At 45.3% G+C, this 24,120-nt stretch overlaps 1 protein-coding gene across 2 annotated transcripts in view; it reads left to right on the top strand.

Annotated features, from left to right (window-relative positions):
* The first annotated feature begins 2,077 nt into the window (after positions 1-2,077).
* SLC29A4 (solute carrier family 29 member 4) overlaps positions 2,078-24,120 on the top strand; it is a 97,720-nt gene continuing 75,677 nt past the window's right edge. Inside the window, exons 1-3 of one of the 2 annotated variants that reach the window (XM_040357088.1) lie at positions 2,078-2,312; positions 8,853-8,970; positions 15,771-15,950. In XM_040357088.1, coding sequence (XP_040213022.1) covers positions 15,785-15,950 — 166 coding nt within the window. In that variant the 5' untranslated portion in view covers positions 2,078-2,312; positions 8,853-8,970; positions 15,771-15,784. The remainder of the gene's footprint in view (positions 2,313-8,852; positions 8,971-15,770; positions 15,951-24,120) is intronic. The other variant, XM_040357087.1, reaches the window with a different exon arrangement.

Genomic DNA, 24,120 nt, shown 5'->3' on the forward strand with positions numbered 1-24,120 from the left:
TCCTGCAGTCCGGCCGGGTACCGTAGCCGCGCGGTACAGGAGATTCAGTGTCCTGTTTCCGGCCGGACTGACAGGAAGTGCACACACTCAGTGCTCACTTCCTTTTAGTCCGTCCGGGAACAACAAACTGAATCTCCTGGCATGCGGTATGCGGTAGGGAGGGGGGGGGTAAAAAGAGCACATGGGGGAGGGACGCTTATCAGAAGTACTACTACCCGACATTCGGCGGCAGCAGCACCACCCCCCTGCTTATCAGAAGAAGTACTACCCGGTTTATATGCACTTATCAAATTGATAAAAAAAAATGCTTGCACAGCGCCCCTAGGCCCCCCCCCCCGCTTATCAACTTGCTTGCAAGCAATGACAGAAGTATATCTCGGTGTTCGGCGGCAGCTGTCCTCCCCCTCTACTTAAAACTCACAACACCCCGTCCCCCGCTTCTTGCTTGGGGCCCCCAAATTCCTTCAAACGGCCCTGAGGATGGCACATCAATACGTGTCATTGCCAGAAGATTTGCCATGTCTCCTAGCACAGTCTCAAGAGCATGGAGGAGATTCCAGGAGACAGGCAGTTACTCTAGGAGAGCTGGACAGAGCCGTAGAAGGTTCTTAACCCATCAGCAAGACCGGTATCTGCTCCTTTGTGCAAGGAGGAGCAAGATGAGCACTGTCAGAGCCCTACAAAATGACCTCCAGCAGGCCAGTGGTGTGAATGTCTCTAACCAAACAATCAGAAACAGACTTCATGGGGGTGGCCTGAGGGCCCGACGTCCTCTAGTGTGTTCTGTGCTCACTGCAGGACACTGTGGAGCTCGATTGGCATTTTCCATTGAACACCAGAATTGGTGCCCCATGCTTTTCACAGATGAGAGCGGGTTCACCCTGAGCGTATGTGACAGACGTGAAAGGGTCTGGAGAAGCCACAGAGTACTTTATGCTGCCTATATCATCGTTCAGCATGACCGGTTTGGTGGTGGGTCAGTGATGGTCTGGGGAGGCATATCCATGGAGGGACGCACAGACCTCTACAGGCTACACAATGGCACCCTGACTGCCATTAGGGATCGGGATGAAATCCTTGGACCCATTGTCAGACCCTACGCTGGTGCAGTGGGTCCTGAGTTCCTCCTGGTACACAACAATGGCCAGCGTCATGTGGCGAGAGCATGCAGCCAGTTCCTGGAGGATGAAGAAATTGATACCATTGAATGGCCCCCACGCTCACCTGACCAAAATCCAAAAGAACACCTCTGGGACATTATGTTTCGGTCCATCCGGTGCCACCAGGTTGCACCTCAGTCTGTTCAGGAGCTCAGTGATGCTCTGGTCCAGATCTGGGAGGAAATACCCCAGGACACCATCCATTGTCTCATTAGGAGCATGCCCTGATGTTGTCAGGCATACATACAAGCACTTGGGGGCCATACAAACTACCGAGGACCATTTTGAGTTCTTGCAATGAAATTTCAGCAAAATGGACTAGCTTGCTGCATCATTTTTTCACTTTGATTTTCGGGGTGTCTTTGAATTCAGCCCTCTGTAGGTGGATAATTTGCATTTCCATCCAATGATGTGCCATCCTTTCATTCCTAACACATTACCCATTCCATATCAGTATAGATATCCAGCATGAGATCTTTGCCTGTTGAGATCTGATATGTTTTCAAAGTGTTCCTTTCATTTTTTTGAGCAGTGTGTATATATATATATATATATATATATATATATATATATATATATATATATATATATATATATATATAGATTCTAAATAATTTTTGGGCAAAAAAAAACATTTTTAAATGTTGGAGAGAAATGGCAGAATTGGCCTGGACTTGGAGTGGTTTATAAAAACAAATCCTTTAGAACCACTTTATAGATGGATGATTTATTATTATTATTATGTAATTTATTCGATTTTTTATGGTGTTACATCAGAACACAAACAGGATGAGATCCATAAAGAGGGGAATGGAGAAAGAGGAAGGAATGAAATCCCATAGGGAGGCATCCACAGAGAGAGGGTATCAGGGAGAATAGAGGCAACAGGGTGTTGATGTGAAGCAGACAGGGGAGGAAGGGTTCAGGATGGAGACAGCGGGGCTGGGTTTATCATATGACCTGGACAGGAGATCGGGAGCGTGCACAGCATACACTATAGAAGAAGGAGCGGGAGCGCGCACGGGAGGGAGCCTGTAGGTAGGGATGTGATCGGCTGTCCTTCATACAACAAGCTGGGATCCTTCGTACAGGCGGGGTGTGGAGGACATTGTTGATCACCATCGGAGCTGTCCATTGTGCTGATCCGGACTGGTAAGGTGATGTTGTGGGATCAGAAGAGGAGATGGCACACCGGAAATCCCGGGGGTGGGGGTGTCACTGATGATGGGGGACCTGTTGGGTGTCAGAGAGGAGGGGGGTCTCTGGCTGTGTGTTCTATGGAGGATCACTGTATACATCAGATCTGGGATAATCAACAGATGATCGGATCCTGTAGAGGAGGAGGAGAGTGTGATCGGATATATGAGACACATCCACCCTCTTCTCCACTGCAGATCCCACATTCACTGTACACAACACACACTCTATGTACACAACACCCACTCTATGTACACAACACACACTCTATGTACACAACACACACTCTATGTACACAACACACACTCAATGTACACAACACGCACTCAATGTACACAACACGCACTCAATGTACACAACACGCACTCTATGTACACAACACGCACTCTATGTACACAACACGCACTCTATGTACACAACACGCACTCTATGTACACAACACGCACTGTATGTACACAACACACACTCTATGTACACAACACGCACTGTATGTACACAACACACACTCTATGTACACAACACACACTCTATGTACACAACACACACTCTATGTACACAACACACACTCTATATACACAACACACACTCTATATACACAACACACACTCTATATACACACAACACACACTCTATGTACACAACACGCACTCTATGTACACAACACGCACTCTATATACACAACACACACTCTATGTACACAACACACACTATATACACAACACACACTCTATATACACAACACACACTCTATGTACACAACACACACTCTATGTACACAACACACACACTATGTACACAACACACACTGTATATACACAACACACACTCTATGTACACAACACACACTCTATGTACACAACACACACTCTATGTACACAACACACTATATACACAACACACACTCTATATACACAACACACACTCTATGTACACAATACACACTCTATATACACAACATGGACACATAACAGCTCACTGAGCTCACAGGCAACATGCACTTTCTATATGTCATGTCTTATTATGCTGTAGTCCTATATAGAGCTAGAAATAAAATAGAAATGATAACAAAGTAGTAGTGTTAATATTAACCCCTTTATGACTGCCTAACACCTATGCGCAGCGGCAAAAAGGGTGAGATTTCTTATGTGCTCAGAGGGCGCTCCCAGCACAAAGACAGAGCTGTCAAAAACGGCTCTCTGTCCGTCCAACTAAAGATCAGCAGCTGGTGGAACCGCCTTCTGATCATGTGACACTGGGCACGTGATAGCCGATCCTACCCGCCTCCCCCCTAGGCATTCAGAACTAATTAAAATGTCGCTGGGGCAGGCAGGAAGGGGTTAAAGAGGCTCGCCCCCCTATCCTTACTTTATAAACCTGTCATTGATGACCAGGGGGGGGGGGGGCAAACAATAATTTTACACCATTCCATAATGAAATCCCACTCGCTCCACAAATGAAACAATGGGACAAGGGGATTTATACGAGCCTTTAAGCAGAGTTCCACCCAAAAATGGATTCCTCCCTCCCTCCGGTGTCACATTTGGCACCTTTCAGGGGGGAGCAGATACCTGTCTAATCCAGGTATTTGCTTTCACTTCCGGGCATAGATCGCCGCAGGTTCCGAGGCGATCTATGCCATGTCCGGCCCCTCCTCCTACTGTATTCTGGGAGACACACAGGTCCCAGAAGACAGCAGGGACCAGTGGGATCGCGCAGCGCGACTCACGCAAATGCACAGTAGGGAACCAGGCTGTGAAGGCGCAAGATGGCGGCACCTCCACCAGAGAGCCAAGGGACAGATCGGCTTCGGGTGAGGACGTCGCAGGCGCGCTGGACAGGTAAGTGTCCATATTTTAAAAGTCAGCAGCTGCAGTATTTGTAGCTGCTGACCTTAAAAAAAAAAAAATCGGTGGAACTTCGCAGATTCCCAGCCAAAAATGCAACTAGGTCTTAAACAAACCCCCCCCCCCATTTTTGGATTTACATTTTTTCTATTTGTTTTGTACCTTCTGTCCTAACGCCGCCACGGTGATGTATGTAATTTCTGGGTCTGAATCGGCCTCCTCCTCCTCCCCTCCCCCTGCTGCCTTCTGGAACCTGTGTGCCCCCCTGAAGACAACAGGGCCACCCAGAGAGTGCAGCGCAATTTGCGCATGCGCAGTAGGAAACCAACTGTGAAGCCTGAAGGCTTCACTGCCGGCTTCCCTAAGTTGCAATAGCGGCGCCTGCGCCAGGCTTTGGCGAGCCAACATCGCAGGGTCCCTGGAAACTTTTAGAGGTTTGAACTCCGCTTTAATATCAAACATTGGAAAAATATAGGAAACAAAAATAAAAAAAGGGATATACAATTTTATTGATACATAAATCCATAATGTATAAAAATCACATCATATCAACTACCATACCAAAGACAGGGTTCATGTATCATTGAAGATGTGAAAGAAGACAAATTGACACCTTTAACTACTTGCCGACCGCCCACCGCCGTTATACGTCCTCACTTTAGAGATGAATATCTCGGTAACGGCAGCAGCTGCTGCCACAATCGAGATATTCATCTCTTCTGTGGGCGGCCGTGTTAACGATAATGGCGGTCTCCGCTGCGAATTCGCCGTTATCGGTGGCGGGAGAGGGGCCCCCCTCCCGCCGCTGTCCCGCGCCCTCCGCCGCTTACCGTAGCCGTCGGTAGCGGCGGAGGGGATCGCGACCATCCGGCAGCTGAGCGGGGACGAGACTGAAGGAAAAATCTCCTTCGCCCGTCCCCATAGCTCCGCTGGGCTGAAGTGACGTCAAAACGTCAGTCCCGCCCAGCCTCTTAAAGAAACATTTTTTTTTTGTCATTTGAAAAAATGACATTTCCCAATTTTTTTTTTTTTTTTGCATTTAAGCCCAAATATGAGATCTGAGGTCTTTTTGACCCCAGATCTCATATTTAAGAGGACCTGTCATGCTTTTTTCTATTACAAGGGATGTTTACATTCCTTGTAATAGGAATAAAAGTGATCATTTTTTTTTTTTTTTTTTCAGTGTTAAAAATTTAAAAATAAATAAAAATAAATGCGAAAAGCAAAAAAAAATTTTTTTAAAGCGCCCCGTCCCGACGAGCTCGCGCGTAGAAGCGAACGTATACGCGAGTAGCGCCGACATATGAAAACGGTATTCAAACCACACAAGTGAGGTATCGCCGCGATCGTTAGAGCGAGAGCATTCATTTTAGCCTTAGGCCTACTCTGTAACTCAAAAAATGCAACCTGTAGAATTTTTTAAACGTCGCCTATCAAGATTTTTAAGGGTAAAAGTTTGACGCCATGCCACGAGCGGGCGCAATTTTTAAGCGTGACATGTTGGGTATCATTTTACTCGGCGTAACATTATCTTTCACAATATATAAAAAAATTGGGCCAAATTTATTGTTGTCTTATTTTTTCATTTAAAAAAGTGAATTTTTTCCAAAAAAAGTGCGCTTGTAAGACCGCTGCGCAAATACGGTGTGACAAAAAGTATTGCAATGACTTCCATTTTATTTTCTAGGGTGTTAGAAAAAAAATATATATAATGTTTGGGGGTTTTAAGTAATTTTCTAGCAAAAAAAAATGGTTTTGTCTCGTAAACACCGACTCTGAAAAACAGGCCCGGGGCTAAAGTGGTTAACTTGACATAATCAGGATCCAATTTCTTGTCTTTAATGTAACATATGGTAGCTCATGATGACACATATAATATTACAGCACCAATAATATTGTATGTGTCTGTCAGCTACTATATGTTACATTGAAGACATTAATGAACCCCTTTCTGTGATTGGATGGTAGTTGATATGATGTGATTTTTATACATAAAATTGTATATAGAGTTTTTACATTGTTGTTTTATATATTTTCCCTCTGTTTCATATTGAGGTATATATAAATCCCCTTGTCCAATTATTTCATTCGTGGAGCAATTGGATTTTCTTTATCCAATGATGTAACTGCATTTATGGGGAAGGTACCTGTATCATTTTCACACGAGGTCCTCCACCTATACTGTATGAAGAAAGCAATCATGACATATATCCTTGTGACTTTTCCATCACATTTAGCTATTTTTGTCCTGTCTCTGTGCTGCCTGGGTCCCCGTTCCCTTGCTGCCATTTTGAAAATGTCTGATACTGAGCATGTGAGATATGAAGCTCATGACGCCATGCACGTTCTCTCACGCGTGTTCCATGCAACAATGTATGCACCTGTTGGGGGAAAAACAACCTCCCACAAGAAGTTTTTTTTCCCACCATGATCACATGACCTCATGCACTTCATCTCACGCATGCGCGGAATGACAATACTGTGAGACCTCATGGTTTAGGTGCGGAATTCTCTGAAGGCCATGGCGACGTTGCCTTCTCGGGAAGCATTTGTGTGACCGGTCACTATGGCCTTCAGGGAAACCAGGAAGTGGTAGAGAAAATAAGTAACACAAAAAAACATTAACTGCTTCCTGTCTGGCCATAGTACATAAACGGCCGGACAGGAGCAGCGCCAATGCAGGTGAACGCAGTGGTACGTCCTCCCACATTTCCCAATCAACTGGCGTGAAGTCACCATAGCGTATGCTCACATGGTAGGAGGCTTATTGCGACGGGATATACCATTTCACGGAAACGTTTAAAAGTAGTGCAAAGAGGGACACCGTAGTTGTCAGATTGAGCCTTGCTGTTGCAGGACAAGTTGTGGGTGTGTTGAAGGGTGGGTTTTGTCTGTGTTGCAACCCGCCCTTAGAAACGGGCAAAACCCGCCGTTCAACACACCAAACCCTGCCACTCAGACAAAACCGGACCTTAAGCACATTCTACACTCGCGCCGCAACAGCGAGGCACAATATGACAAATATGGTGTCCCTCAGTTGTTTTCATAGCGTTCAATTGTGGCCATCAAATGGTATCTCCCATACAAAAAAAAGCCTCCTATGATGTGCACATGTGCTGTGGTCACGTCACGCCAGCTGATTGGGAAATCAGCTGGAGTGCCCTTCCGTTCTGCGCATGCAGGGGCACTTTTTTTTTTTGTTGTTCCATACATTTTATTGTAAAACAGAACAGCATACATTTTTTAAAGTAGTAATAACAGTACAGAATCGATAACAAAAACATATAGCACTTTTCTATGGAGGGCCCAAATTGACAGAACACCGGCATTACAATTAGTTAAGGGAAAGAAGTCAGTATACTTGGAGGGAGATCCCAGAACTAGGCCAACAAGCCAGTCTCATTGCCCTAGTTCTGGAATCCCACTGGAAGTGCCACACACCCTGTGTACAATGATGGAGTTTTTTTTTTTGCATGTGTAGCACGCACAAAGTCTGCAAATAGTTAAAGAATTTCTCAAGTAAAAATATTGTATTCTTTAATACATTTTGCCTTCATATACAAGCAATGTCTTGATATAAGAGTAGCGTCATGTCACAACTGAGTATAAAAGAGAAGACAGGAGCCTCTAAGTGTAGCAATATGGTTACATTTCATGAAGGTACAACATTTAGCAACTTATTGCTACACTTAGGGCCCGTACACACGACCGAACATGTCCGCTGAAACTGGTCCGTGGACCAGTTTCAGCAGACATGTTCGGTCGTGTGTACGGCCGACCGCACAGGTTTCCAGCGGACATTTGTCCAGCCAAACGTTTTCCAGCGGACAAATGTTTCTTAGCATGCTAAGAAACATGCCCGCTGGAAGCCTGTCCGTCGGACATGTTCGGTCGTCTGTACAGACTCACCGTACATGTCCGCTCGGCCGCCATCCCTCGCATGCGTTGAAGTGATTCGACGCATGCGTCGAAGTATTTACCTTCCAGGGCCGCGCACATCGGCGCGTAATGGGCGCGGCCACGTCACCGCGTATTGTGTACTCGCGGATTTCTGTTTGATGGTGTGTACACCGCCTTAGAGGAGCCTCTCTTCTCTTTTATACCCTGTAAAAAAAATGCTTTGATATACAAGTGCTTTGGATTACAAGCATGTTTCTGGAACGAATTATGCTCGCAAACCAAGGTTTTACTGTAATTATGTTACTGGGGACTCTTATGCTCTGTACACACGATCGGTTCGTCTGATGAAAAAAGGGCCGATGGACCGTTTTCATCGGATGAACCGATCGTGTGTGAGCCCCATCGATCGTCTGTGGGGAAATCCATCGGTCAAAAATCCACGCATGCTCAGAATCAAGTCGACGCATGATCGGAAGCATTGAACTTCATTTTTCTCAGCACGTCGTTGTGTTTTACGTCACCGCGTTGGACACGATCAGATTTTTTAGTGATGGTGTGTAGGCAAGACTTATGAAAGTCAGCTTCATCGGATATCTGATGAAAAAATCCATCGGTCCGTTGTCATCGGATGAACCGATCGTGTGTACGTGGCATTATATGAATGCTATTGACAGGTTGTATTATGTATCTAAATGTTTAATTTGCCCATAGTTTTACCCTTTTAAGTTTCAAAAAACATTTTCCATTTCAGAAACCACAGTAAATATACAGATCTTCATATTCGAAAACTATTTCTGCCTCCAGTGTACTCAGCTGCCTTTAACATCCTGTTCTAGACCCCAGCCACAGCACATTTTCATATCGAAGAGGTTTGTTTTTTGTCCTGTGCCTCCATGCCTCCATCTGGCTTTCATTTTATCTGATCACCCTCTGGCTGTAATTTACTTCTCCTTATTTCGGCAATGAATGGTCCAGCTTTCCCTGTCACTGCAGGCAAGTCAGCTCTGGGTTTGCTCACCCAATTACTGTCAGCAAGAAAGACTGATATACAGTATGTTGTGTACATTCCCCTCCACTCACTGAGGTGCCAAGCTCTCAGTCATGACAGGGTCACTAAACTGCACCCGGTGTAAATCCAGAACGTTCTCCTCAGACACAGGCCCTCCTGTTGTTTGTAGGGTACCAGCCCACAGCTGCCTAGTGCAGTATATTCACTGAACGACTAATCTGTGAGTTATATACATATACAGTATATATAGCCTAAATATATAAATATTTACATGCATATGCAATAGCATATTAGGCCTCTTTCACATGGGGCATACTAAAGCGAACGCTTGTGGAGGGCCATGTTAGTACAAGAGGGCTGTGCACCTGCATAGATTTCAGATTTGGAGCATCTTCTATGTCAGGGGTTGACAAATTTGCTTGGAATCTAGGAGCCAGCTAAAAAAGTTAGGAGCCAGAAAACGCACCCCGTCCTGACGAGCTTGCGCGCAGAAGCGAACACATACGTGAGTAGCGCCCGCATATGTAAATGGTATTCAAACCACACATGAGGTATCGCCGCGATCGTTAGAGCGAGAGCAATAATTCTAGCTCTAGACCTCCTCTGTAACTCAAAACATGCAACCTGTAGATTTTTTTAAACATCGCCTATGGAGATTTTAAAGGGTAAAAGTTTGTCGGCATTCCACGAGCGGACGCAATTTTGAAGCGTGACATGTTGGGTATCAATTTACTCGGCGTAACATTATCTTTCACAATATAAAAAAAATTGGGATAACTTTACTGTTGTCTTATTTTTTTAATTAAAAAAAGTGTATTTTTTTCCCAAAAAAGTGCGCTTGTAAGACCACTGCGCAAATATGGCGTGACAGAAAGTATTGCAATGATCGCCATTTTATTCTCTATGGTGTTAGGATAAAAAAAATATATAATGTTTGGGGGTTCTAATTAGAGGGAAGGAGATGGCAGTGAAAATAGTGAAAAATGACACACATTAGAATTGCTGTTTAACTTGTAATGTCAACGGCCACCACCAGATGGCGCCAGCTGAGAAGGAAGAGCTTGGGACTTCGCAAGGCCGCAAAGCCGCGGCCTCAATTACCGTCCGTCGCGGGATCCTGTGCCTCCATGCGCCCCGCCACGGCCGGTAATTGAGGCCGCGGCCTCAATTACCCGCGAGCGCGGGCGCCAGGTCACAATTTCTTGTCGCCAATGCGACCTGGCGCCCGGATATTGTCGACCCCTGTTCTATGTCTATTCAGCTGCTGCATCCCAATTGACATCAGTAGGACTGCTTACATGGGGATACACCTGTGCATCTCCATTGGGGTAAATACGACCCTCCACTGGTATATGCTTTGGTACACTCCGTATAAACAAGGCCTTAGCCAAATAAAATACCAGATAACTAATATGGGACTTATATTTACATTTATTTTACATGTATAAGCCCAGGTTCACACTGGTCTGCGGGAATGAAGCCGTGCGAGATTTTACTCCCGCATGTCAGGTTTCAGCACAGATGTCACAGGTGTCAAAAAGGTTGAGGACCACTGCTGTAATGTGTTACAGATTTTCTTAGGCCTGGGAAATTCTGCTCTGAAGATTGCCCCTCCACCACTGCAGCATCTGCAATAAAGGCGTTTTTCATCAGACCTTCATCCTTGTACATTTTTGGGTCAATCTTGGCCATATCTTCATTTAACCACTTGCTTACTGGCCCAGGCAAAATTTCAGCTTTTGGCACTGTCACGCTTTAACTGACAATTGCACGGTCGTGCGACGTGGCTCCCAAACAAAATTGGCGTCCTTTTTTTCCCACAAATAGAGCTTTCTTTTAGTGGTATTTGATCACCTCTGCGGTTTTTATTTTTTGCGCTATAAACAAAAAAATAGCGACAATTTTGAAAAAAAAAAAACACAATGGCCTGGATTCACAAAGCACTTACGCCGACGTATCTAAAAATACGCAGACGTAAGTGCAAATGTGCGCCGTTGTATCTGTACGCCAGACCCACAAACTAAGATACGCCTAAAAACAGGCTACACCCCGCCGACGTATCTTGCTTACGCCGGCGTAGAGTGGGCGAACATTTAGACTGGACGCATTGTGGCGCTCCCATTGTTTAGCTATTCAAATATGCAAATGAGGGAAATACGGCGATTCACGAACGTACGTGCGCCTGACGCAGGCGAGGTGCGCGTAAGTTGTACGTCCGGCGTAAAGTTTTGCCCCATAAAGGAGGTGTAACTCAGCAGCAGACATGCAAAGGTCTGCACCAGGGAACCCAAGCCGTCGTATTTTACGTTGGACGTGTGTGACTGGGCGTAGATTACGTTCAGGGCTTACGCAGGGATCCGGCGTATCTTAGGCAGTTGTTCCGACGTGGTTGTGAATATGCGGGGATGCGTCCACGTCCCGGCGCATGCGCAGTTCGTTATACGTATCTTGTCATTTGCATGGCTCACGCCCACATCCACCTACGCCGGCTTACGCCTTAGAAACCCAGCGCAGTTTTGGGAGCACTGGCTTTGTGAATTCCATGCTTGCCTCTCTGCGCTGCGTCGGCGTAGCGTAAATTATTTGCGTTACGGCGGCGTAATGTGCACCCGCTCTCTGTGAATCTGGGATAATATTTTTTACTTTTTGCTATAATATCCCAATTTTTTTTTTAAAGATTTTTTTTCTCAGTTTAGGTAGATACGTATTCTTCTTCTACATATTTTTGGTAAAAAAAAAATCGCAATAAGCGTATAGTGATTGGTTTGCACAAAAGTTATAGGGGCTATAAAATAGGGGATATAATTCAGATTTTTTTTTTTTTTTACTAGTAATGGCGGTTATCTGCGATTTTTGTCAGGACTGCGATATTGCGGCGGACACATCGGACACTTTTGACACATTTTTGGGACCATTCACATTTATACAGCGAACAGTGCTATAAATATGCACTGATTACTGTATAAATGTGACTGGCAGGGAAGGGGTTAACACTAGGGGGCGAGGAAGGGGTTAAATGTGATTCTTACTGTGGGGGGAGTGGACTGACTGGGGGAGGTGACCGATATGTGTCCCTATGTACAAGGGACACAGCATCGGTCTCCTCTCCCTGACAGGACGTGGATCTCTGTGTTTACACAGAGATCCATGTCCTTGGCTGTGTAACGGGCGATCGTGGGTACCTGGCAGACATCGTGGCCGCCAGGCACATGCATCGGCATCTCAGTGATGTGCCGGGCACGCGCACGCCACAGGAGCCGAAGCCATAAAAAGACGGCCTCTCTGACCTATAGAGCCACCTTGTGGCCGTCTTTTTACAATGGCCCGGGTCTGAAGAAGTTAATGTTCTTTGTTCAAGTTTTTGTAGAAGTCCACAGTCCCGCCTCCGCCACCAGCATTGGACCAGTGTTCTGTCTGTCACAGGAGATGGTCCAATGCCGATGGCGGAGGCGGGACTGTGCGTGTGTGACGTGACAGCCGCCGAGTGGAGATGACGGCTCTGTGATTTCCGGCGGTGATTTCTGGCGGGCTCTTCCCCTCCGAGGTATGCCATAGGCCCGGGCAACTAGCCGGCGACAAAGTCCTGCTCCTTCCTGGGGATTTCATACAGCCACCCTCTACTTGGACGCAGATTGCGCTCTGACAAGGTAATTACAGATCTGACAAGCTTCCATTGTAACTACCAAGTAGTTACAAAGTCCCTTTGCAGGCGGTTTATGTGTGGGAGGTAATTGGTGTACAGGTACAATTTGCTGTTGATCTTTGTACTTTACAACTAGCAACCGAAAATCAGTCCAAAAATACTACCAAGGTTGACTTTGCACTTGAAAAGCCGGGCTCTGGTCTATTTCAGTTTATTATTGTATATGTCATACGTGATTCCTTCTTAGGCTGGTGTAATTTTAACTGCATTTACTATTTGCACTAAAAAAATAAGTTTTTACAGAAAACTCCCTTTTAAAATTGGGGTGCGCGTTATACGCCGGCGCGCGTTATGCCTACTACGCAGACTCATTCCATTTTATTCCTAAAGAAGACGTAGCAGTCGTGGTGGGAACAATTGTGAACTCCAGACTGGACTATGCAAATGCCCTCTACCTTGGACTCCCAAAGTACCAAATCGCTCGTCTGCAAGTCGTTCAAAATACGGCTGCTAGACTGGTGACTGGGAAAAAAACTTGGGAATCAATCTCACCTTCACTGAGAAGCCTTCACTGGTTACCAGTAAAAGACAGAATTACTTTTAAAGCACTCTGTCTGACACATAAGTGCATTTGGGGAAATGCCCCCCAATATCTATGCGAAAAGATAAAAGCTCACAACTCCAATCACGTTCTGCGATCCACCAACCAAAATCTACTCCAAATACCCAAAGCCAGATACAAGTCCAAGGGGGAAAGAAGATTTGCGCTCCAGGGCCCCAGACTATGGAACGCTTTACCAACCAGCATTCGGTTGGAGGAGAATCACTTGACCTTTAGGAGAAAGATCAAAACCCATCTCTTTGTTCAAAGGAGAAATTGACAAACGAGCGCCCAGAGGCGATTTAGTTCGCATGTGTAGCGCTATATAAGTTTTTCACTCACTCACTCACTAATTGTGAAAGATGATGTTATGCCAAGTAAATAGATACCTAACATGTTACGCTTTAAAATTGCACGCACTCATGGAATGGTGACAAACTTCCGGCTTTGTTCAGGACTCCAGCCAGCCGGCGGACATGCCAGCTGGTCACTAGGGTCTCCTGAAAGCCGACCGTCCGCTCTAAAATACGGTACTGGGGTGACGTCTCTGGCTGCAGGCATCATCCCGGTATAACCACTTCAACAAAATGAAGAACAGGTACGTGATTTTGCGTGAAGCGGTTAAAGTGCCCCCTGACTTGAAAGTCCTTATTACCTTGCCTTGGTAAATGAGAATCTGTTTCTACTCACTGGAACCATATCCTGCACGGAAGCTGCACTACCGTCTTCCCATCTACACTTGCTCTTTACCTCTTCTCTGTCTGTCCTTCGGGCTATGAGTTTATAATAGTTATCACTCAATAAATAGGCAACGTCTTCAGACATGAGACTAGCTTATACCCCAACCTTTTCATTCCTCTCTCTTTCAGTCCTCATTTATTCCCATGGTATGCTTCCAAGCACCCGTATAATAGTTAACACTCAATAAATAGGTAACGTCTTCAGACATGAGACTAGCTTATATCCCAACCTTTTCATTCCTCTCTCTTTCAGTCCTCATTTATTCCCATGGTATGCTTCCAAGCACCCGTATAATAGTTAACACTCAATAAATAGGTAACGTCTTCAGACATGAGACTAGCTTATATCCCAACCTTTTCATTCCTCTCTCTTTCAGTCCTCCTTTATTCCCATGGTATGCTTCCAAGCATCCGTATCTTCTAAATGGGACCTTGTCTTTCCTTTTTAATCTACAATTCCGTAATGCCCTGTACACACGATCGGTTCATCCGATGAAAACAGTCTGATGGATTTTTTCATCAGATATCCGATGAAGCTGACTTTCATCAGTCGTTCCTACACACCATCAGTTAAAAAAAACGATTATGTCAGAACGCGGTGACGTAAAACACAACTGCGTGCTGAGAAAAATTAAGTTTAATGCTTTCCGAGCATGCGTCGACTTGATTCTGAGCATGCATGGATTTTTAACTGATGGACGTGCCCACAGCCGATTTTTTTTTAACCATCAGATAATTTTAAAACAAGTTTCTAGTTTTTTCAACAATGGATAAAAAACAGATGGGGCCCACACACGATCGGTTCGTCTGATGAAAACGGTCCATCAGACCGTTTTCATCAGACGAACCGATCGTGTGTACGCGGCATAAAACATTGTTTTACCTTCCTACAACACCAGTGTATAATAGTTGTTCCTTTACGATATTTCGAAAATACGCTAGTACTTTACAAGGCATATCCCTAATTTTGTAACGCTATGTTCCTTTACACCTACTACGAGGAAGTGTATGTTCAAATGTTCAGTATCTCGCTTACAAGTTGTAATACGACTCTCATGTGTTAATGTACCAACTTTATTTCCTGTGCTTAAAAGTTTATAAAATTATTTGACAAGAAAGTGGTTAAAGTGATTGTAAAATCTTGTTTTTTTTTCTCTAAAAATAACAAACATGTTATACTTTCCTGCTTTATGCAGGTGTTTTGCACAAAGCAGCCCAGATCCTCCTCTTCTCGGGTCCCTCTTCGGCTCTCCTGGCCCCTCCTTCCTGTCAAGTGGCCCCATAGCAAGCGGCTTGCTATGGGGGCACCCGACCCGAGTAACAGATCCAGTATGTCCATTCAGACAAGGAGCTCCAGTTTGGCCCCTCCCCCTCTCTCTTTATTGACTGACTGACTTTTATTGACAGCAGTAGAAGCCAATAGCACTGCTGCTGTGTCTCAGCCAATCAGGAGGAGAGTCCCGGACGGTCAAGGCACTTGTGGACATTGCTGGAGAGAGATGGGGCTCAGGTAAGTATTAGAGGATGCTGCTGCACACAGAAGGTTTTTTATCTTAATGCTAGGAAGATTTTAGTAATCGATAAATAACGAGAATACTTGTTGACATTATTCTTCTAGCATGTATGTTTAGTTTCATCAATCACAATGTTCATCTTTTTGTTTTTGTGTATCGCAGGTTCCAAAAAAAAAATGCAGCCAGCTACAAGAGATCGCTATAAAGAACTTAGTCCAGCCCTGACTCCAGAGGGCAATGTTGTTATGAGCTTTAGCTTTGACAGTTATCAGCTCGAAGAAGAAGAACTACAGACAACTGGAAACGCCCAAACACAAGGAGTCCTTACCTTAATGGAGCCAGGTATAGCTAGATGCCTCCTATATAAAAAAATATAATTTTATTATTATTGTAGTTTAACACAATCAGTAAAAATTAGGAATTGCTTTTGTAATTGACCTGTATGTTTATAATATTTATGAATTTAAACAAGGATGGTCATACTACCAATGATTTTTTACCTCTATTTTTCCTTTGTATTGGCTCTTCAAAATGACAATAGCGTTAATATAGAGGTTGGATAAAAGGTTTAGGGCAGCATGCCAATTTTGGTAGTAAAAAAGTACATTTTGTTTAGAATATACACCGAGGAACTCGACAGTGGGGAACAGCTCCGATCATCTCTATGGTCTAGGCCAGGGATATGCAATTAGCAGACCTCCAGCTGTTGCAGAACTACAAGTCCCATGAGTCATAGCAAGACTGACAGCCAAAAGCATGACATCCATAGGCAGAGGCATGATGGGACTTGTAGTTTTGCAACAGCTGGAGGTGCGCTAATTGCATATCCTTGGTCTAGGCCAAGGCCCAGTTGGAGGGGGGGGGGTTGGCACACGGGGGTAAGCGATTTTTTGTGGGCAATTTGTGAGCACATTATTTCTTTAATTACATTGTAGTAATAAATGAAATAGTTCAACTCACCATAATGCAGAATTAGTGGGAGCCCTGAGTGTGTCACTTGCTACGTCGCTTGCAAACAGATGCTGAATGTCACTTGCCACGTCACTTGCCATGTTGCCTGCCACCAGATGCAGAATGTCACTTGCTACATCACCTGCCACGCTGCCTGCCACAAGATGCAGGATGTCACCTGCCACGTTGCCTGTCAGCAGATGCAAAATGTCATTTGTCACGTCACCTACCACAGGATGTGGAATGTCACGTGTCACGTCACCTGCCACGTTGCCTGTAATCAGAGGTGGAATGTCACTTGCCACATTACCTGCCACATTGCCTGTCACCAGATGTGGAATGTCACTTGCCACGTCACCTGCCACGTTGCCCGCCACAAGATGCGGAATGCCACCTGCCACATTGCCTGTCACCAGGTGCAGAATGTCACTTGCCACGTTACCTGCCATGCTACCTACCACAAGATGCAGAATGTCACTTGCCATGCTTCCTGCTACTGCATTGGTGGCAGCACTGGTCCATTTAGCACAGAGGGCTGCCGAGTGAAGGCAGGAAAGCAGCGAGAGATACTGTCATCTCTCTGCTCCCCGCCGTACCTCCGACATTGAGGCTGACAGGGCGGAGGAGTAGCGATGTGGGGGCAGAGAGAGATTATGTAATCTCTCTATTCCTCGCCGCACCTCCGACATTGAGGCTGACAGGGAGCGGAGGAGCAGTGATGCGGGGCCGGAGAGAGATGATGTCATCTCTCTGTTGCCCGCCGCACCTCCGACATTGAGGCTGACAGGGCGGAGGAGCAGCGATTCGGGGGCGGAGAGAGATGATGTAATCTCTCGGTTCCCCGCCGCACCTCCGACATTGAGGCTGACAGGGCGGAAGAGCAGCGATGCGGGGGGCGGACAGAGATGATGTCATCTCTGCTTGCCCGCCCGCTCGCTTATCTCTTCCACCAGGCACTCATATGCCGGCCGCCCGGCTGTCTCATGCCAGCCGCCGGGCTCTCTCATGCCGTCTGCAGAAAGGTTGCGGCCCAGGGTTGAAGACCCCTGGTCTAAGAGACTGGTAGCAATGAGCATTTAATCACTTCCAGTTTTGACGGATGTAAACAAATCCTTAGTGATTTTTAAAAAAAGCATTGAATCACACCAATCTTGGTATGATCCGAATCTCTTAAGGACCCTAGATCTCTCAGTAAAGAGTACCTGTCCCTGCATGTTGCTATCACAGCGGATATTCATATTCCCTTATTAAAAAAAAATGTAAAGGGACAGAGTAAAAAAAATAAAAATAATTGAAAGAAACATTTTGAAACGCCCCTGTCCCTGTGTTCACGCGCATTCCTGGAAACATGCTTGTAATTCAAAGCACTTGTATATCAAAGAGAATTTCCCCATAAGAAATTATGGAAACTAAGATGATTCGTTCCACAACCTTCAGTTTATAGTCCATATAAAAAGATTATAGCAATGTGACCAGGACCATACACAAATGGCAGCCTCCACAATGGGATTAGCAGCTAAATCCAGCAGAAGCTACAGAGTATAAAAGAGAAGAGAGGCGCCTCTAAAGCCTCGTACAGGCGCACGGTTTTCTCGGCCAGAAACAGCAAGAAAACTGCTGGCAGAACTTTCTTGCCAAGTAAACCGTGCGTAGGCATGAGGCTTTGAGGTTTCTCATCGAGAAAACTGCTCAGAATCTAGAGGAGAAAAATAGAGAACCTTCTCTCTATTTTCTCGTTGTGATTCTTTGCAGTGTTTTCCTGCAGAGAAACCCGAGCGTCTGTATACATACCTGCCTCCATGGAAACCCGCGCATGCTCGAAATGACTTTGACGCATGAGCGGTATCTTCAAAGACATAGGTAGGGTGAAGCAAGATCGGCATCGAATGTGACGAGCGCATAATCGTCGTAGTCGATGACATCACCGCGTTCGCGCCATTTGAAAGAACGGCATTTCTTTTGGATCGTACGTGTGTACACTGACGAGAATCCCAGCCGTGTGTACAGGGCTTAAGTGTAGCAATATGGTTACATTTAATGAAGGTACAACATTTAGCAACTCACATGGTTGATGATTAAATGAGGCACATCTAAGTACGCAGGGATCCTGGGGTAAAGCTGTCCACATACACCGTCCTCTTCACAGCCTACTCTTAGCGCTTTCAGTCTGCAATCTTGACCAGGGAGACGACCCTGCAGTAGAGCAATTTGAAAGCGAGGCTTGAAGCGCTCATGGAGCACAGCGTGGAAGGGGATGACATAGATGGTGGTGTAGAGGATGGTCTATGACTGTGGACAGCTTTACCCCGGATCCCTGCATACTTAGATGTGCCTGTTTTAATCATCAACCATGTGAGTTTATAAATGTTTTACCTTCATTAAATGTAACCATATTGCTACAATTAGAGATACTTCTGTTCTGTTTTATATTCAGTTGTGACATGACGCTACTTGTATATGAAGACATCGCCTGTATATCAAGTCAAAATGTATTTAAAAGTTTTGCTTGTCTTGCAAAACGCTCACAAACCAAGTTACTCTCAAACCAAGGTTTTACTGTATATCATTCTCCCACCATTCGTTTGGAGGGGTCGCTTGTCTACTACTTTTATGCTATGACTGGGAACTCGACAGGGCTGCCCTCTGTCCCTGGTGCCTTTTCCCATAGCCATGGAACCTGTGGCTGAGGCACTTCACGTCTCTCCGCATATTAGAGGACTTATGCCACGTACACACGATCGGAATTTCCGATGGAATTTTCCGTCGGAATTCCAATGAAGCTGACTTCCATCAGTCTTGCATACACATTGTCAGACCAAATTCCGACCGTCCAAAACGCGGTGACGTAAAACACTACAACGAGCCGAGAAAACAGGTTCAATGCTTCAGAGCATGCGTGGGTTTTTTCTCTGTCGGAGTTGCACACATACGATAGGAATTTCCGATGGTTTTTTTTCCATCGGAAAAAAATAAAACATGTTCTATTTCTAAACACCGGTGGAAATTCCGATCGTGTATACGCGGCATTAGACTGGCTTGGCTGGAGGAGAGGGTAGCCCTATACATTGACGACCTCCTGCTTTTTTTGACTGATGCTGACTCTTCCCTGCATGGAGCTTTACCTGTCCTAAATTAGTTCTCCAACGTAACAGGGCTTAGGGTCAACTGGTCCAAGTTTCTATTACTTGCCATTGACCCAGAGGTCCAACATGTAGCTCTGCTGGCTCTCCAGCTGCAATAGGTGGATAAGTTCACTAATGTAGGGGTGTGTGTGTGTCTCGAGGGATGCTGCAAGTTTTATTCCATTACATATGTACTCAGTTGTTCAAACTGTCAAGGCTAAGCTGCAATCATGGGAGAACCTTCCCTCCTAGGCCGTATTAAACCTTTTAAAATGAAGATCCTTCCTAAATTTAATTATTTGTTCCTTAACTCCTTACCAGTGGATTCCCCAATCTTTATTTTTCTCAATTGAATAGGATTTTTTCTTCCTCCCTCTGGGGCCCACATCCCCCTAGTTACAAATTGTCCACCCTTATGTGTCCCACATCGCAGGGGGGATTGGCATTTCTGGATTACCATAAATATTTTCTTGCAGCTCAGTTGGTCACTTTGGTTTGGCGGCTAACTCCAGATAAGTCCAAACCTGCTATGATTTTGGAAGCCGTGGTGTTACGCTCTGCGGAGGCACTGTCAAACCTGCCTCTCAGTGGACATAAAGCTCCCTATGATTTAACCCCTTCCATGCTTACAACCTTTCAGGCCTTGAAAGCAGGGCTAGCTTATGAAAAATATCCACGGTCTCCCCAAATACCCCCCCTATGGAATAACCCTACCTTACCTCACTCCCCTAAACTCCCTGAACCCAAAATGTGGACCAAACTCAGCATTAAACTGATCTCGGATATCACTTTAGATAATTCTGTATACTCATTCAATGATCTATGTCTGTGTCTCACTATAATGTCCCGCCCTCACACCTCTTTAGATATTTACAGTTGTCCTATGCTTTCAGAAGTCAGCTCCCTCCTAGTGTGACACAACTTGGAAAGGGTTTACGTTATGAATGTTTAGAGAAACCTACTTCTGTCCTTTATGCACATCTCCTTCCCTGAATTATCTATGCTTTGTCAGCGTTGGTTCCATGATGTCCTGGAACTTGGGAGGACATATAGAAATTTCACATTTAAAATTCTTGTCTCCCTAATGCTGTTGTACGTCACCGTGTTCTTGATGGACGAAAGTTCAGAGAACTTTTGTGTAACCATGTGTATGTAAGCCAAGCTTGAGCGGAATTCCATCGGAAAAAACATCCTGTATTGTAATCAGTGTCTACTGAACACAAGTACTCTCTGTGGTGAATGAAATACTAGTTATATGCATTGGTCCATCTCCAAAAATTTGTCTGCTGGGATTGGTGGAAGAGCTGGTACCCAGGGTGGCCGAAAGAACCCTGATTGGCCTCCTTTTGTTTTATACATAGTTACATAGTAACTACATAGTCACATAGTTAGTCAGTTTGAAAAAAGACACAAGTCCATCCAGTCCAACCACAAAAAATAAACAAACAAAATAAAAAACATAGTACAATCCTATACACCCAACTCCATACCCACAGTTGAGCCAGAGGAAGGCAAAAAACTCCAATAGAGCATGATCCAATTTGCTACAGCAGGGGAAAAAATTCCTTCCTGATCCCCCCAGAGACAATCGGATTTACCCTGGACCAACTTTACCTACAAATCTTAGTACTCAGTTATATTCTGTACATTTAGGAAAGTATCCAGACCTTTCTTAAAGGGTCACTTAAGGATTTTTTTTTTTTTTAGCTAAATAGCTTCCTTTATCTTACTGCAGTCCTGGTTTCATGTCCTCATTGTTCGTTTTTGCTTTGATGTTGCTGTAATTCCTCTCTGTTCTGGACACTTCCTGGTTGTCTGTTTCCTGATAACCACAGTACTGGAAGATTTCTCACTGTGGTCACTAATCAAGGAGGTGTGATTACTGTGTGTCTAAAACCCCTCAACACCAATCCAGTTTCGTTTTACAATCCATCACTGCCCTCTATTGGCTCTCTGGCTCTGTACATCAGAGAAGCAGGAAACAACAGCAAAAACGAAACTAAACTGCAGGTACATTATATGCAGTGCTTTAAGTGGGCCAAAAGAGGTGCCGGTACTCTATTAGGCGCCGGTGCTCCCCCCCCCCCCAATACTGAACATGAAAATACCCTTGGCTGCGTGTGATGGGCACAGTGGCTGCATTTGATGGGCACAGTGGCTGCATTAGATGGGCACAGTGGCGACAATTGATGGTGGCACAGTGGCTGCGTGTGGTGGCACAGTGGCTGCGTGTGATGGCACAGTGGCTGCGTGTGATGGCACAGTGGCTGCGTGTGATGGCACAGTGGCTGCGTGTGATGGGCACAGTGGCTGCATGTGATGGCACAGTGGCAGTGTGAGTTGGCACAGTGGCTGCATGTGATGGCACAGTGGCGACAATTGATGGCACAGTGGCTGCGTGTGTTCGCACAGTGGCTGCATGTGATGGCACAGTGGCTGCGTTTGGTGGCACAGTGGCTGCGTGTGATGGGCAGAGTGGCGACAATTGATGGGCACAGTGGCTGCGTTTGATGGGCACAGTGGCTGCGTTTGATGGGCACAGTGGCTGCGTTTGGTGGCACAGTGAGGCTGCAATTAATGGGGTTTTTTTTTAGTTAGAGAAGGCAAGCTCAAAATAACTCAAAAATATTTTTTTCTGCCATTTTTTTATTAAAAAACTGATGGTCACCTCAGTCCAACCCCCCCTCCCTCCAATACAGTCAATTATTTTCTTACTTTCTTCTGTTGCAGTCCTGAGTCCAGGATCCAGACAGTAGCAGCACTAGGAACTGTAGATGCAGGCTGAGCTGAGGCTCCTCGTGACTTGGGCTTCTTTCCTTGCCGCCGACACAGCTCCCTGCGCGAGTCCTCCTCTCACCTCTCACCTCGCCTCCGGCGTGACGTCACGCGGCACACGCCGGGGAATGAACCAACTCTCCTCCATGGGGGGGGGGGTAGAGGAAACGCACAGGACAGGAGTGACAGGACAGAGGAAAGGGAGCCAGGAGCGCACTCGGCAGCAGTGAGTCGGCTCCGGCGGGGCGGCATACAGTTTCTATTGTGACTGCGCTGCCTGTCTGACACACATTACCGGCCCGCAACTCGACAAGCCCACCGGCTGCGTTCCGGTACTGTAAACCCACGTACTGGGCGCACAGAGAGGTGCTGGTACTCTCCAGGGCCATTTTTAGAAGTGGCGGTACTGAGTACCGCCGCGTTCCCGCCCAGTTAAAGCACTGATTATATGATTGGTTTTTATCTATTTTTAATCATTTTTAAAAGGAATCAGTTAACTATTATGTCTCTATACCCTGTAAACAGTCATTTCAGCAAAAAATTTTTTTCCTTTAGTGACCCTTTAAAGCAATCTACTGAGCTGGCCAGAACCACCTCTGGAGGGAGTCTGTTCCACATTTTCACAGCTCTTACTGTGAAGAAACCTTTCCGTATTTGGAGATGAAATCTCTTTTCCTCTAGACGTAAAGAGTGCCCCCTTGTCCTCAGTGTTGATCATAAAGTGAATAACTCAACACCAAGTTCACTATATGGACCCCTTATATATTTGTACATGTGGATCATATCCCCCCTAATTCTCCTCTTCTCAAGAGTGAATACATTTAGTTCTTCTAATCTTTATGCTAGGAAAACAATCACCTTGTGTTGGAAGAAACAGGCTCCGCCATCTCTCTGTGAGAAAGAAAAGAATTAATTGCGCTAAAACAAAATTGTTTGCTATATGTGAAAAAAACAAACATATGTGTATCATATATGCTATCATTGCACTCTAATGATACAAATCAAATGTGCTAATAGCCCAGAACCAGGGCACCAACTCCAAGTGGTTGGAGCGTTGTTAACCCTAAGTGTTCCAACACCAAGAGGTTCATGTGACTAAAGCAGTTAAACAAAAATAAATATCGATACAGTGAATGAAATTTAAACCCATAAATCCACAACTAAATCTGAGTAGATATAAAGTCCATAAAGATTCAGATGGAAGAAGACACCCGTGTAGATTCCATAGAGCTGGTCTTGAACACCTTTTGTGAATCCACCACCAATTGCACAGCTGCTTACCAGACGTACAGGTCCTGCCGGACCACAATCAGCATATCACTCCACTAAGGAAACTGGAGCATGTTGTGAGACCACCACTAGGACTGGAGAATGATGTATCCACGACAGGATAAAAATTTATACAGGGCTCAGCAGCGGGAATATAAAAGAAAACAGAGCTCCACATAGCATAAAACCAGGGTGATTTATTTTAAAAACTAAATACAGCAGGTAAAAGACTCACATTTGAGTAGACATGTAATGCATTGGCCTGTAACGCCGGCCGCACGTATCCTGGAACAAAAAAAACACTCGTGTTTGAGAATCTTGCGATGAGGGGAATGACGTCAGCACTTCGCTCGATCCACCCGACGCGTTTCGTGAAAGAATCACTGTGTCTCGGG

Source organism: Rana temporaria, chromosome 6 (assembly GCF_905171775.1).
Source record: "Rana temporaria chromosome 6, aRanTem1.1, whole genome shotgun sequence".
Classification (NCBI taxonomy): domain Eukaryota; kingdom Metazoa; phylum Chordata; class Amphibia; order Anura; family Ranidae; genus Rana; species Rana temporaria.